This window comes from Macrotis lagotis, chromosome 1 (assembly GCF_037893015.1).
Source record: "Macrotis lagotis isolate mMagLag1 chromosome 1, bilby.v1.9.chrom.fasta, whole genome shotgun sequence".
Classification (NCBI taxonomy): Eukaryota; Metazoa; Chordata; class Mammalia; order Peramelemorphia; family Peramelidae; genus Macrotis; species Macrotis lagotis.
The window spans coordinates 100,740,727-100,754,272 of NC_133658.1; the positions used below are offsets into that span (position 1 = coordinate 100,740,727).

The window sequence follows — 13,546 nt, forward strand, 5'->3', positions numbered from 1 at the left end:
AGAAGCCCCTCAAGAGATCTTGATATGATGATGAGGACATTCAGTCAGGAAAAACTTCCTCTAGAAGATGGCAGTTAAGTTCAACCTTAAAGGAAATTGAGTGTTCTTGAAGGCCAACATGAGAAGGGAATGCATTCTAAATAAGGGCAACAGCTCTCAGGCAGATACACAAAAGTTGGAGAGAGCATGTCTAGTTCTGGGAACAGCTGGTAGTCTAATTTGGCTGGAACATAGAGTTTGTGGAAGAAATGTGAAATAAATCTGGGAAGGTCAGTGAGAGCCAGACACGAAGGGCTTTAAGGTTAGCAGAAGTTTGTATTTTATTTTAAAGGCATTACAAATTTTTGAACAGGAGAATGATATGGTCAAACTTTTACCCTGGGAAGATTACTGTGATAGTTGTGTGGCATTTATATATAAGGAAGACAAGAGACTAGAAATAGGGAGACCAAGTAATAGACTTTGGAATAATTCAGGCAAAAAGTGATAAGGACCTGCACTAGAGAGAAATTGTGGCATTATGATTGGAAAGATTGGGATTTGGTGCAAAAGATGTGGAGACAGAATTAATAAGACTTGGCATCTGGTGGAATATAGTTGATAAAGGAGAGGAAAAAGTCAAGGATGCTTTATAATTGTGAATCTGAATGACTAGAAAGATAGTAGTGTTCTTGACAGAAACAGGGAAGTTGGAAGTAGTATTCAGTTTAGCGAATTGAATTCCAGATTAGCATTTATAATCAAACTTAGCAGTTTAGGATTTCCTGATAGCCTTCTGGGTGGTGATGTCCAGCGGCAGTTGGTTATATGAATCTGAAGTTCAGGAGAGACTAGGGCTTGATTTGAGAATGATATTATTTGAACCCATGGGAGGGTGCAGAGAGAGAGAGAGAGAAGAAAAGCAAGCCTAATACAGAGCCTTGAGGGAAGACTCTTATGGGACAAAAGTTGGTACATGATCATGCAAAAAATAAAAAGTAAAATAAGAGAAGTGCAAGAGAATAGTTTTCTGCAAGGGGGGGGGAAAGAGAGGCTGCAGTAGAAGGGAATGATCATTATTGTCAAAAAATTGCTGGAGGGAAAAGAAAAAAAGAACATGAAGAAAATCCATTGGAAATACCTTATATAATAAATGTGGTAATGTGGTTTATTAACTATTTATTAACTATGAAATATATTTTCCTTTAAGTTTATTTTCTAATTGTTGATGTTTTTCTTAACACAGGGCAATTCTAAAAAGAACAAAAGTCGATAGTTTACAAATAGTTGGGTCAGTCGGGTGACTGTCCTTTCTGATGCTGCTGCTGCTGCTGCCCAGAACTGCAGGTGCTGAAAATCCTTGTCCAATTCTGGAGTCAGCCTTTTCAAAAAACTGAAGTATTATTGGACCTAGTAACAAATCAATGCTGTATATGGCTTTGAAAAAATTAAAATGTCTTTGTAACCAGTAAGGTAAATATAGAATTTGATGTCAACAATAAAATGCAAAACAATAACAATAAATACCATGGATCTTGTAGAAATTTCCTTAAGCTGTTTTTACTGTGCACTTTTTGAGATTAGGTTTTAATTTCAGTATGTAAGAACGAAAAAGATTTTGTATATTTTCAAACTTTAATTATATGGTAACAGATTTGGTATCAGTGCAATAGATGTATGTTTCTGGATAAAATGTTTAAATTAGCAACTTTTCACTGTTTCTTGCTATAATTGAAAACAGTCTCCAGATTCTTTATGGAGACTTCTCCATTTTTTTTTTGACCATTCAGACTTAGTTCTCGTGAGTTTATTATTGTCTCTATTTCCTGAACTCTCTGTATTAGAATGATTAGCTTATGGAAGTTGACGTCAATAAATTCATACTTAAAGTAAATTGTTTCTGTTTTTCTAATGTATATTTGATAATGAAAACTAAAACTTTGGTTTATGGCAAAATTAATTGAAATATCTTTCTGATACCTTTCTGTCCTTTGAATTAGATTCACTCAATCTAGACTTTTTAAAAAAGATTCGTGAAATTTGATCAATAAAAGATACTTCTCTAGCTCAGTCCTCACTCAAAGGCCCCGAGTCTTCCATTTTTTCTTGTTATCCGCTAACTCTCCCATGTGTGATCAGTGTCCAAATTTTGCTGCCATTGCATTCTTCATAATGTTGCTTGTCTTTGTCTATTTTTCTTTCTATTTCTGTAGTCGAATACCTTAGACCAACTTTTGGCTATCTTAAAACTACATTCCTATAACCTTTTCTTCAGTTAGCACCAGTGTGATTTTTTTTTAAAGATTTTTCTAACTGAACATTAATCAGAAGAGTTCCAATCTTCTGTAGCTTCAGCATATGAAGACAAAGATAGCAGTATAGTTAGTTGAAGGTGGTTGAGAAAACATCTGGCACAGCAGCACTCTCTGGGAATAGTTTGTTCTAAAATATAGGAAGCTTCTGTTATCGGCAGAGAGCCACTTCCTTAGACGTTAAGGAGATAAGTGGGGAAACTGCCATTAAAGTGGCTACCACTTTGCCTTTAATTTTAAGGTAATTTAATAATTAACTACAAATTGGGAAACTAACTTGTAGTCAGAGTCTTCTAATACTGCTTGTAGCCCATATGAACCTTTGAAGTAAAAACTTTGAATGGATATAACCCTAGAAAACTATTCTCTTCATAATTGAAACTTTTTAAAAAGAGAAAGAGAAATTATCTCCTAAATGGAAATGATGGAGACCCTTGCTTCATTTGCAGGATACAAGGTAGACAAAAGATAAAATGCTTCCAGCATTCTCCCCCGCCTTATCATTCTGAATAGTTTTTTTCTTCTGCTTTACTGGAGCACTGAACTCATCTCTGAGTCAGATTCCAGTGTTTCCTTGGAAAACAATATACAGTGGTATGGCTAAATGAAGGCAGACCATCCACCTAAGAACAGCACCTTAATGAGATACTTTCAGTTCTGCATGAATACAACTTCACCCAGTTCATGTCTCACTTGGAGTCATAGGCAATCTGTTGGGAAAATGCTGAAGAATATGCTTATGTGTAACATTTTGTGACATTGTTCATTGTTTCAAACCATTGTTAGTGCCTTGTTTTATTTGGCTTTTCATCTGTTTTTGTTTGTTTTCAGAGTGTAAGCTCCTTGAGAGCAGGGGTGATGTCTCAAATGTCTGTGTCCCCTGAAATACTTGCCACAGTGCCTTACATATAGTAGGCTCACAATAAATGTTTGTTGGCTGATTGATTGTTGAGTGAATACATTTTGGGGGGGTAGGTCAAATGACAAAGGCATATGCAGAAGCAAGCTGCTGTGCAAACCAAGAGGAAAAATAGTGTTTTTATTGTGCTTCCTTCTTTACTTTGCAAATAGGTCAGGCAGAAGGTCATTTAGATAGTATAACACATGCTGCATTTAATTGATCAGCTGGTGGTTGGGTCATTGAACTTGCTTGGGGAGTGTTCATTGTGCTCTATAAATCATTGTATTCAATTGGCACTTTCATTTGAGACAGCTGTTACTTATTTGCTATAAATCTGTTTTCAGAGAGTTCTTGGATTTGCTAAAATTAGAGTCAAATGGCAGAAAGTTGGTTTAGCAGTGGTGACTTTACTTCAGGCTAGCTAGCATCACATGTCCCTGGTCAGAAACTTTAAGCTTTCCTTTTTCTCCTCAGATTTTTTTATGTAATTGAAGCCATCGGATATCTGACCTTTTTTTGAATAGAGTGCCTTATGAACCACCACTGTCTTCAGTGGGAAGGAATGAAACCAAAAATAGAAATTGGTACTTTTATTACTCCAAATGTCTTTGGAGAATAATCTTTTCTAGAATTCAGGACTATGTATTTCCCCAGTTTAGTGATATTTAGTTATCCTTTTATCATCGTTGTATTCTTATTTTGAGTTTATTTACACTGATCCTGAAATCTGTAAGGTTATCTTTTCAGAGTCAATGCATTTTGAAGGATTCTTTTAAGTCAGTCTGATTTTTAAATGGGAGAGGAACTGGATCTGCAATTTCTTTGGGTCTGGTAACTCCATGTTGTTATTTATAGCTTTGTTATAGCTACCTCTAATTTGAAGGATTCCTAAATATATACAAAATTTTAGTTGATAACTGCTAGGATTGTTGGTAAAGAGATTTGCTAATATTTTTCTTTCTGGAGCATACAGAAAAGACAGTAAAATATCCATTGAGTTCATTTGAGTCAGCTAAAAAAAAGTGAAGCACAGAACAATGCCATGTATTTTATTTTCTAACTTTAGGGAATTTTTTTCCTTTTTAATTCCTTTTCATGTAGATTATTTCAGTTTTGGAGTATAATACATGTGTTTTTTGTTTGTACATATATGTATATGTATGTGTATATGAGTATATACATACATGTATTGGTGTCTGTGTATATGTGTGTATATACATATACTTTTTTTGTTATCTCCAATTACCTTTCTGAAGGAATTGCTACAGTTAATAACTGGAGAAGAAGCTTTAGAATACATTGTGACAACATTTAAGAACAGACATATTTCAGTCTTAAGGAGCCCAATCTGAGTTAACTGCTCTATAGAGAGAATTGGATGAATTGTAAAGTTTTTGTATGGATAAGGACCCTGTAGATATAGCTGAGGAACTTGCCACATAAGGTCCTTTGCAGTGGTTTTAAATCATATTTCACAACTACTTTACTTCATCTTTTACTGTTTTCTCTTTCACCCCTTTCTGTGATGAGGTAGCCATTTTCTTTAAGGACAACTCCATTATAGGAAATGTTCAGTATTTTTTCCTAAATTAATAACAAAAAAAATGTTCCCACCTACAAAGAACAGAAAATTATTATTATTATTATTATTATTATTATTTGAAATTGAAAATCTTTTAAATTCAATATGTTGCTTTCAAAAGCTGCCTCTTGTGTAATAAGTCCACATGGGCAATGACCTGAACTCAGATTTTTCTAGAAGAAAGGTAGACCTCATTGCATATACATATACACATACACATACATATATACTGTACAGTTGTACAGTGCTTTCAATGATCCCAAACTCCAGAGTCTGGAGATGATCTGTTCCAAAGGGTGTTCACATTTATCACCTTAGAAATAAGTAACTCACTAGATAAAGCTTGAATTTAAGTCAGAAAGATGAGTTCCCATCCTGCCTCTAACACTGTGATCATTTCCTCAGCTACAAAAAGGGTGGAGGGGGATAACTTAGATAACATGAGATGGCCTTAAAATGCTTTACAAATTTTCTAATCCTACGCTTATATTGTAAGCCTTACATCATAAGATGTTTTATACTTGTCAAAGCATCTTTTTTATTTATTGAGTTGTTTTGCAGTTGCATCCAACTCTTCTTGACCCTATTTGGGGTTTTCTTGGCAAACATACTACTGAGCTAGTTTACCATTTCCTTCTCTAAATCATTTTATAGGTGAGGAATCTGAGGTAAACCAGGTGAAGTGAGTTGACCAGGGCCACATAGCTATTAAGTGTCTAAGACTGGGTTTGAATTCAGTAAGATGAGTCTTCTACATTCTATGTCATCCAGCCTTTGAGGGGCTCTTAGGGAATCTCACCATCTCCAAGGCAGTTTATTACATTGTGAGCCAATTCGAATGAAATCACATTTTTTTTTTACATTTTTCAAGGCAATGGGGTTAAGTGGCTTGCCCAAGGCCACACGGCTAGGTAATTATTAAGTGTCTGAGGTTGGATTTGAACTCAGGTACTCCTGACTCCAAGGCCAGTGCTCTATCCACTGCGCCACCTAGCTGCCCCAAAAATCACATTTTTTTTTCTCCATTATATAACACCAATTTGCCTCTATTCAACTTTTAACTATTACTCTCCCCTTTGGGGTCATGCAAAATAAATCCAATCCCTCCCTCATGTGATATCCTTCCAGGTATGGAAAGACAGTTACACATTCTCTTCCTACCTCCTAAATGCCTCCCCATCTCTCTTCTGTCTTCAAAATCTTTTTTTTAGGATGAGATTGAATTTCATTTCCTTCATAAAGCTCCTCTGATTTCTCCCAGCCTTCAACATGTCTTCTTAAGTTTTATAAATCCCTGTTTATCTGTGTCAGTCTTTTCTTTCCAGTTATAATCTAAACTCCTGAAAAACAAGATAAGTGACTTAGTTTTTTTTTTTAAACACCCCATATAGCACCTGCCATGTGCTGCTGAGGATAAAAAGGACTCAGTATGAATTTGATTGGAAAGAGAGAAATCTTTCCTAGCTAGAGATTGTGTGGATTTATCATAGACTTTAGAGCTGGAAGTAATCTTAGAGACTATATAGTGCAACCCATTTTACAGATGAGGAATCCAAGATTCAAGGTCACATATGGAGTTAATTTTATTGCAACCCTACGTTGAACTGATTTCCCACAGACCAAGACTGCCACTTTTTATTTGCTTATTGCAAATTGGTCAGGATGCAGGAAGCAAAATAAAATTAGGTCACAGCTGGTGATGAATAGTTTTAATGGCTTTGTTATTGAGTCTAGGCCAGGCTGTTTACCAACATTATGATACAATTGGACTTTGCCGGAAAGTCTCTTAGAAATATGCGTTAAAGTAGAAGGAAATAAATTTTGTGTTTATGAAAGGACTGACCTTTTGTGGCAGTGCCGAGTCTCATGCAATGGAGAAAATATGCCTTTGGAAAAAGTAAACTTTTCTAGTGTATAGTCTTTAGAAAATTAGTTTCTTTTGTTTCCCTTAAAAGCCTAGTGACTTTTTCAGAATATCTTGATAATTGTTGCTTAGATTAAGCCCTATACTATTTATTTCAGAGATGATGAAATTAAAAGGTAAACTCAAAAAGATCTTTATTTAAATGGCATTGATAAATTTAGTTTAAGTGAAAGGCTTGAGAAATCACATTTTATTTACAAGTTCCAATAACTTCTGAAAAACATAAGAGTTTATTTCTGATTTTTTTTTCCCTCCAGACATCTTGTGACTTCTGCTAGACTGTAAACAACATAATCAGCAAAGGGTTGAATACATAACCCAGCACTTCCTCTAGCATTCCTGTTTCTGTTAAGGGTACCATCATTTCTCCAGTTATCATCGAGGTTTACAACCTAAGAATTACCTACATTCTCCCACAGCCCAACTCCTTTTATCTGATCTGTTATCAGAGCTTCCTAATTCTCCCTGCTTCCAATCTTTGCCTTCTCCAACCCATTCTCTGCTAAAATAATTTCCTAGACAAGTCTGATTATCTCTCCTGCTCAGGAATTTTCAGTGGCCTTCTGAATTCTCTAGGATAAAATTCAAACTCGGTTTGACATTTAAAGCCATTTAAATATGACTCTAACCTACTTTTCAAGATTTAATTCACATGATGTCCTTTCATGCAAACAATATATTTGATCTCATACTACCAACTTGATTTCCCTTGAGCTCAGCAATCTCAAATCCCTTCGCCTCTGTCTCTTAAGAATTCTTAGCTTCCTTCAAGTTTATCAGTGCTACCTTTTATCAGTGACCTTTCCTGACCTTCCTTAATCTCTAGGTATTAGGTATGTGTTTCCATATTATCTTTCATTTAGTTATCTCTACATTGTATAACTACTAGTAAAATGTAAACTCCCTGAGAGGAGAGACTTTTTTACTTTGTCTGCATCCTCAGCATATTATATAGTGCCTCTCCTGTGTTAGCAGCTTATCAAATTTAATTGAATGAGTTATAAATTCATGGTTTTTTTTTTTTAAAAAGAGCCATAGTATTAATGGGTATTATTTTCTGGTATGGATTTCCTACCCTAGATACATGTGATGATGAAATAGTAAATAGACTTTGCAACATCTCATTTTGTCAACAGCAAACACACTTAGGAGCAAAAGCTAATATGTCCTATTCTCTCATTTTCCCTTTTCTTCATGTTCTCCCATTTTAAAAATATCTTTCCTTCCCCATTCTCTTTCTATTTCCTCTTTTTGTCTCACTCACTCTCCCTTTTTTCCCTTTATTTTCTTATTCTACTATCTACAGTTTCTTATTTTGCTTTTTACTGTCCTCACTCTTCCATCTCTCCTTTTTCCTTTCATATCTTCCTTCTCTTTTAAAATCTTTTTTTAAAATTCTTAACAAGCCCCAAATATCTCACCTTTTATGGCCACTGGGACTTTGACTCTGAACTCTTGTAGGACTGGAGTGGTGTATTTAGAAAACTTTCCAACAATACTTAGAACAAAGGTTCATTGTTGGAAGTAAGGAGTGGACTAGGATAGTCTGCAGAAGAAAAGGAGTTATAATGCTTGGGAAGGAATCCTTTGTCTTTGGCCTTAAGCAAGAAAATAACTGGAAGAAAGGGGAGTCTGAGAGGTCTTCACAACTTGTAAGGCTTTAGACATTGAACATATGACATTTCTAAATGAGGAAAGGGAATAAGAAGTCTCTTAAAGGAGGATTTACCTGTATGCTAATAGTGAACTCAGAGCCTAGCTCCTAGCTACTTGAATTCTTTGAGCTTTTTTTCCATATTTCTAGTAAAGTATTGGGTATGTAGAATGCTTACTAATTGGTTGATCTGTAGAATGAAGGTGACATTTGCTTTCCTTAACTTCCCCAGGATGTTATGAGGATCAAATGAGACTGAAAGCATTTTTTACAGCACAGTATTATATTAGTACAAATGATTTTTATGGATTTTTATCTTATTTGAATTTGGAGAGTCTGCTTTGATAAGGTTAAAAGAGCACTGAATTGAGGGTGATGTTGGTGATTGTTCATGTCTTTTATTAGGTCTGTAACTAATTTGCTCTATGACTGAATAAGCCACTTCATCTTTCTGAGCTTCTATTCTCAACTATAAAATGAGATGTTTGATTAGGTCTTATTTGAAATCTCTTCTAGTTGTAACGTGTTTGTGTCCTAAGTGGTATTAAGTTAGTTTCTGTTTGAGTGCAAGAATCATGTATTTTCTTGTATCCTTTTTAATACTTGGCACAGGGTTAAGCTAGTGAAGGCACTCAATTAACAAAAACTCATCTCCAAACCAGACTCTTATTTTTCTTGCTCCTTAACCCAGTCAGCCACATTAGCTCTTCCTTCTGCCTTGTTGGTTTCTTTTATACAGCACCACCTTTTGACTAGTCACCAATTTTGCCGCTTGAATCTCTTTGATTCTTCCTTCTCCCTCAATTCCCCCCATCCCATCAGTTGTCACTTTTATTTCTCAATGGTTTCACATCTGTGCTGCAACTTCTCCAATTCATTCTCCTGTCAGAATAATCTTTCATGTGTATACATATATACGCATATATGCATATATATATATCATAATATATTGGGAGTGGTTGGGTTGGGAGGAACATCCTTCATGTCTTTGGACCATTTAGCCTGGCATCAAGAACTTTTACAGTTTGCCCCCAACCTATATTTGTAGACTATCCTGTGTATTACCTGCTGTGGCCAATCTGGATTAACTTCTTTTTGGCATAAATTCCAAATGTTCTCTCCTCTCTCTTTATTCAAGAGTGTACCAAATATGGAATGACGCTCTCTTCTATTGAATTCCATATGGATCTTTCAGGATTTAGTTTAGTTGCTACCCTCTGGAACCCTGTTTTGTCAGTGTCTTACAGTTAGAAACTAATCTTTCTTCACTTTGAAATGCCTTAGCACTTGACTTTTTTATTTACTAGTTATATATTAAATTTACTGTGTCTCTCTGGCTTATCTCCCCATTACATTGTCATTTTCTTGAGGATAGGAGTTGAATGAGAGCTGTTAGGTGGAGAGAACCTAACAGCTGGTGGATAGAACTCACCTCCTTATTCCATCAGTTGCCAAATCTTGCAAATAATATTTATATTTTCCAGGGGCAGACTTTGATTTGTAGATTAGTGTCAATAAGGTCTTCCACTCCCTAGTCTCTTCTTTTCACTCTCTTTCCCCATTCCCCTCCTTCCTATCCCTTTCTTTTTTGGTTGGGCTGCTTGGGTCATTATATTTTCTCAACTCCTCTCAGCTCCTGGGAATTCTAGTCTGAGAATGCTATTTCTGCAACAGGAGTTGTGTGTCTTTGTTTTCTACTGAATCTCTAACATTTGTTATACCTTTTGCTCAGATGATTGGCCCATGGAATTTCCGAGAGAAAATTCAAAGTTTTCTTGTGTCTCCCCCACTCTTTTTGGCTTGTTAGTTTAATGGGGGGGAAAGAAGGAGGGGTGGAATCCTCCAGCTGCTTAACTGGGCTGCCGGATCCTACGCAGCAGTAGCTGAATCAGGTAACGGGACCTGGTGAAGTTGGGAGTCCAGATGGGGGTGGGGGGGCTGAGGGTCACAAACTAGAGGGCTATTTATGGAGAACTAATGGAGAGAGGGAGGCGAAGAGTCCGGGGAGGAGAATGAGGAGCTGGAGGAGGTTGTTCCAGGGTCTCGGACTGCCGGCTCCTGGTCCCCTTCCTGGCTCGGCACCGCCCCCTCTTCTAACCCCTCCTCTCCCTCTCCGCCCCTCTGCTGCTACCCTCACTCCCTCCTCCTCCTCCTCCCCTCCTGGATGGCCGCTGTGGCTGGAGCCAGAGACGTTCTTCGTTCTGCCCGTGAGTGACCCTGCTCCTGGGGCGCAGGCTGGGGCCGTGAGTATGGAGGGCAGAGGGGAGAAAAGCGAGATTTGGGACCCTCCCTGATCCGAGATGTGCCTTCCCCACCTCCCTGGGGGTCGCAGCCTCAGAGCCCCTGATCAGAACCGTTGGGGAGGCAGGACTTCCCTCAAAGCCACTTTCTCCTGGCATGCTGCCATCATTGCCCCCTGATATCCGTGCCCATCCCTCCGACTTGGGGCGGGGAAGGCTTCCACTGTAGTCTCATTTTGTGGGGTCTGCTCTTGCAGACGAGTAGCCAGGAACAAATAAGTCGGATGGGTGCACCCCTCCCCCCAGTCTTTTATGAGTAAGAAACCCTGGATGGAAGTGGGGCCACTTAGAATCACTTGTAGGAGCTGAGGGTCACACCTGTGCAATTAGGAACCTGAGGATTGGAAGAAAAGAGGAACAGATCTTATTTATCACATTCATCACCTCAACCTTCATTAGCAGCCTGCTAGCTAGAGTCCAACTCAGATTTCTGTGTTTGTGGTGGGGTAGGGTGTCAAAACTTTCCAGGGACAGACTTGGATTTGTAGGTTAGTGCCACTAAGTTCCTCCACTCCCTATTCACTTCTTTCACCCTCTTCTTTCCCCATTCCCCTCCCCCCCTTTTTTTGGTTGGACTGCTTGGGTCATTACATTTTCCTCTCCCTACTCCTGGGACAGACCATTTTCCAAAGTCTGAGAATGCTACTTCTGCAAGAGGAGTTGTGTATGTGTCTTTGTTTTCCTCCTAATCCTCTTTAGGTGATGAGCATCTGCCAGGGTCTTCTTGAGCCAAACAGATAGGTAGAATTTTCCATTGGTAACTTTCTTTTGCCAACATGAATAACTTTCATTCCTGATTTAGTTAGCAGTGCAGAATTAAAGGCAAAAAACAAAGTCTGTGAATTCGGAGAGAAAACTGAAGTCTCACCCTCTCCAGAGACTTCCTTCCACAAAATTGTATTTCCTTTGGTTTCAGAATCTTTGTTGCACATCCACTCCTGCCTTTTTTCAGGAATGAGGATGCTTCACTTAACAGAATTTTCCAAGTTAGACAAGGAAGAGAAAGAAGAGAGGCTTGCTTAACTGTATACTGGACTCAGTTTTTTAAAAACCAAAGAATTCAACTCCATCATTGCCTAACTATGTTACTGGAAGATGGAAGCTCAGATGTAGATTGTTTTCATACCGCTTAGCAGAATGTTATAACCTCCCTGAAGACTGGGAATTTTTAATTTGCCTGACATAAACCATAGCATTCACTGGCCCTTCACAGCTGGGCACGTTCACTTTGTTACATTCCTCTCCTTCCCCTACCTTCCCCCAAAATACACTCACACTCTCACTTTTAAATGGACTTGTGTAAAAAGAAGACAACTCAGTAGCTAAAGTGAGCAGTTCCACAACAAAAAACCAGCCTCACTTATTTTTAACCCCAGGCTGACTTTCCAGCCTGAATTCTGTTGGTTGGAAAATGTTGTGTATGATTGTGTGGTTTTTCTTTCTACTCTCATTAAGATTGAATCACCGTTTCCATGACATGTTAAATTCTCAGGGTGGCTAGAATGGACTTGTAGATTCCGGGATGAGTCTAGGCTCCAGTTGGGGTAAGGAGCAAGCTGAGAGGCATTTCTTTTTCCCTGGGAAATTTGCAGTGGTGATACCAGTAAATATGTGGAGACTACTGTTTCGATTTGGATAATGTAACTTGCTTCTCTTTATAAGGAAAGGACCACTTAAATGTAGACAAGTTATCAGAAGGGATTTTTTCAAATTTACTGAAGAAATAAACTTTTAAAAGGTTGGGAGTTCCTAAATTCTTGTTTATGAAAACAAGGTGTTTACACAGAAACAAGTTATTTAAACAAGTTGTTCATATTTAAACAATAAGTGATATTACAGATTATTCATACCTAAATTATTATGACTATGGCCAAAATAGGCCCCTTTATTATCTGCCTCTTTGAAAATAACAATTTTAGCTAAAAATGATACTTTTTAGTTCTTTCACCAGTTCTGAGTTGCCTTTCCCATGAGTATGAATTTAATGGTGTGGTCAGGTTTTACTATTGTACTTTGAAGAAATACAATAAATCAATATAGGTGTCCAAGTGACTTCTTAAAAAGGAAAGCATTTTTTAAAAGAGTATGTTTGGATTCATTGATTAGAAAGTTAATGCTTTAGCTGCAGCTATTTTTTCCCCCAAAGGACTTTAATATATATATAATTTATTTATTTTCCGAAATACATAGATAGTTTTCAACAATCATTTTTCTGCACATTTTTCTCCCTCTCTCCTTTCCTTGCCCCCTCGCCTTGAGAGAAAGCAATCAAACATAGATTATATGTATACAACCATGTTAAACAAACCCAAATTAATCATGCTGTGAAAGAAAAGTCAAATCAAAAAGGGAAAAAAAAATTAGTAAAAAAACAAGATATCTTTTAAAAAGTGAAGATAGTAAGCTTGGTCTGCATTTCAATTCCACAGTTCCTTCTCAGGAAATGGATAATATTTTTCATCACAAGTCTTTTAGAATTGTCTTTGATTATGATACTGCTGAAATGAGCAAGTCCATCATAGTTGATCAACCAATGTTGCTGTTAGTGTGTACAATGTTCTGCTTCTGCTCACTTCCCCAAAGGACTTTTAATAGTGCATTTAAATGCTCTGATGAACAAATGTTCAGAAATATTCTATTTAGAAAGACATTGCCTTCCCTTTGGGTTTAGTTTTCCTGTCACTGCACAGAATCATGAGTTGTCTCATTGATAGGAATGCTTTAACAGACAATTCAAATTCTGCCTCTTCCAGGAAACCTTCTCTGATCCAAACCCATCCCTCCTCAGATATCACATAGCCTTTTGTTTACATCTCTCTCTGTACTTACTCTGTATTATTGTTATTTCCATCTATGTCATGTTCCATTATTGTTCACCCACTTCCCTGTGCTGG

The 13,546-nt window shown here is 37.3% G+C and overlaps 2 protein-coding genes across 4 annotated transcripts in view; both read left to right on the forward strand.

The window, feature by feature from the left end:
• Positions 1–4,228, forward strand: part of PPP1R21 (protein phosphatase 1 regulatory subunit 21) — a 90,699-nt gene extending 86,471 nt beyond the window's left edge. For both annotated transcript variants that reach the window (XM_074205534.1, XM_074205544.1), the window contains one exon: positions 1,226–4,228. In XM_074205534.1, the coding sequence (XP_074061635.1) occupies positions 1,226–1,255 (30 nt within the window). In that variant the 3' untranslated portion in view covers positions 1,256–4,228. The remainder of the gene's footprint in view (positions 1–1,225) is intronic.
• A 6,140-nt stretch (positions 4,229–10,368) lies between these two features.
• STON1 (stonin 1) overlaps positions 10,369–13,546 on the forward strand; it is a 67,383-nt gene continuing 64,205 nt past the window's right edge. The window contains exon 1 of one of the 2 annotated variants that reach the window (XM_074205558.1): positions 10,369–10,559. The gene's annotated coding sequence lies outside the window, so the exon portion shown is untranslated. Of the gene's footprint in view, positions 10,596–13,546 lie in introns of both variants that reach the window. The other variant, XM_074205567.1, reaches the window with a different exon arrangement.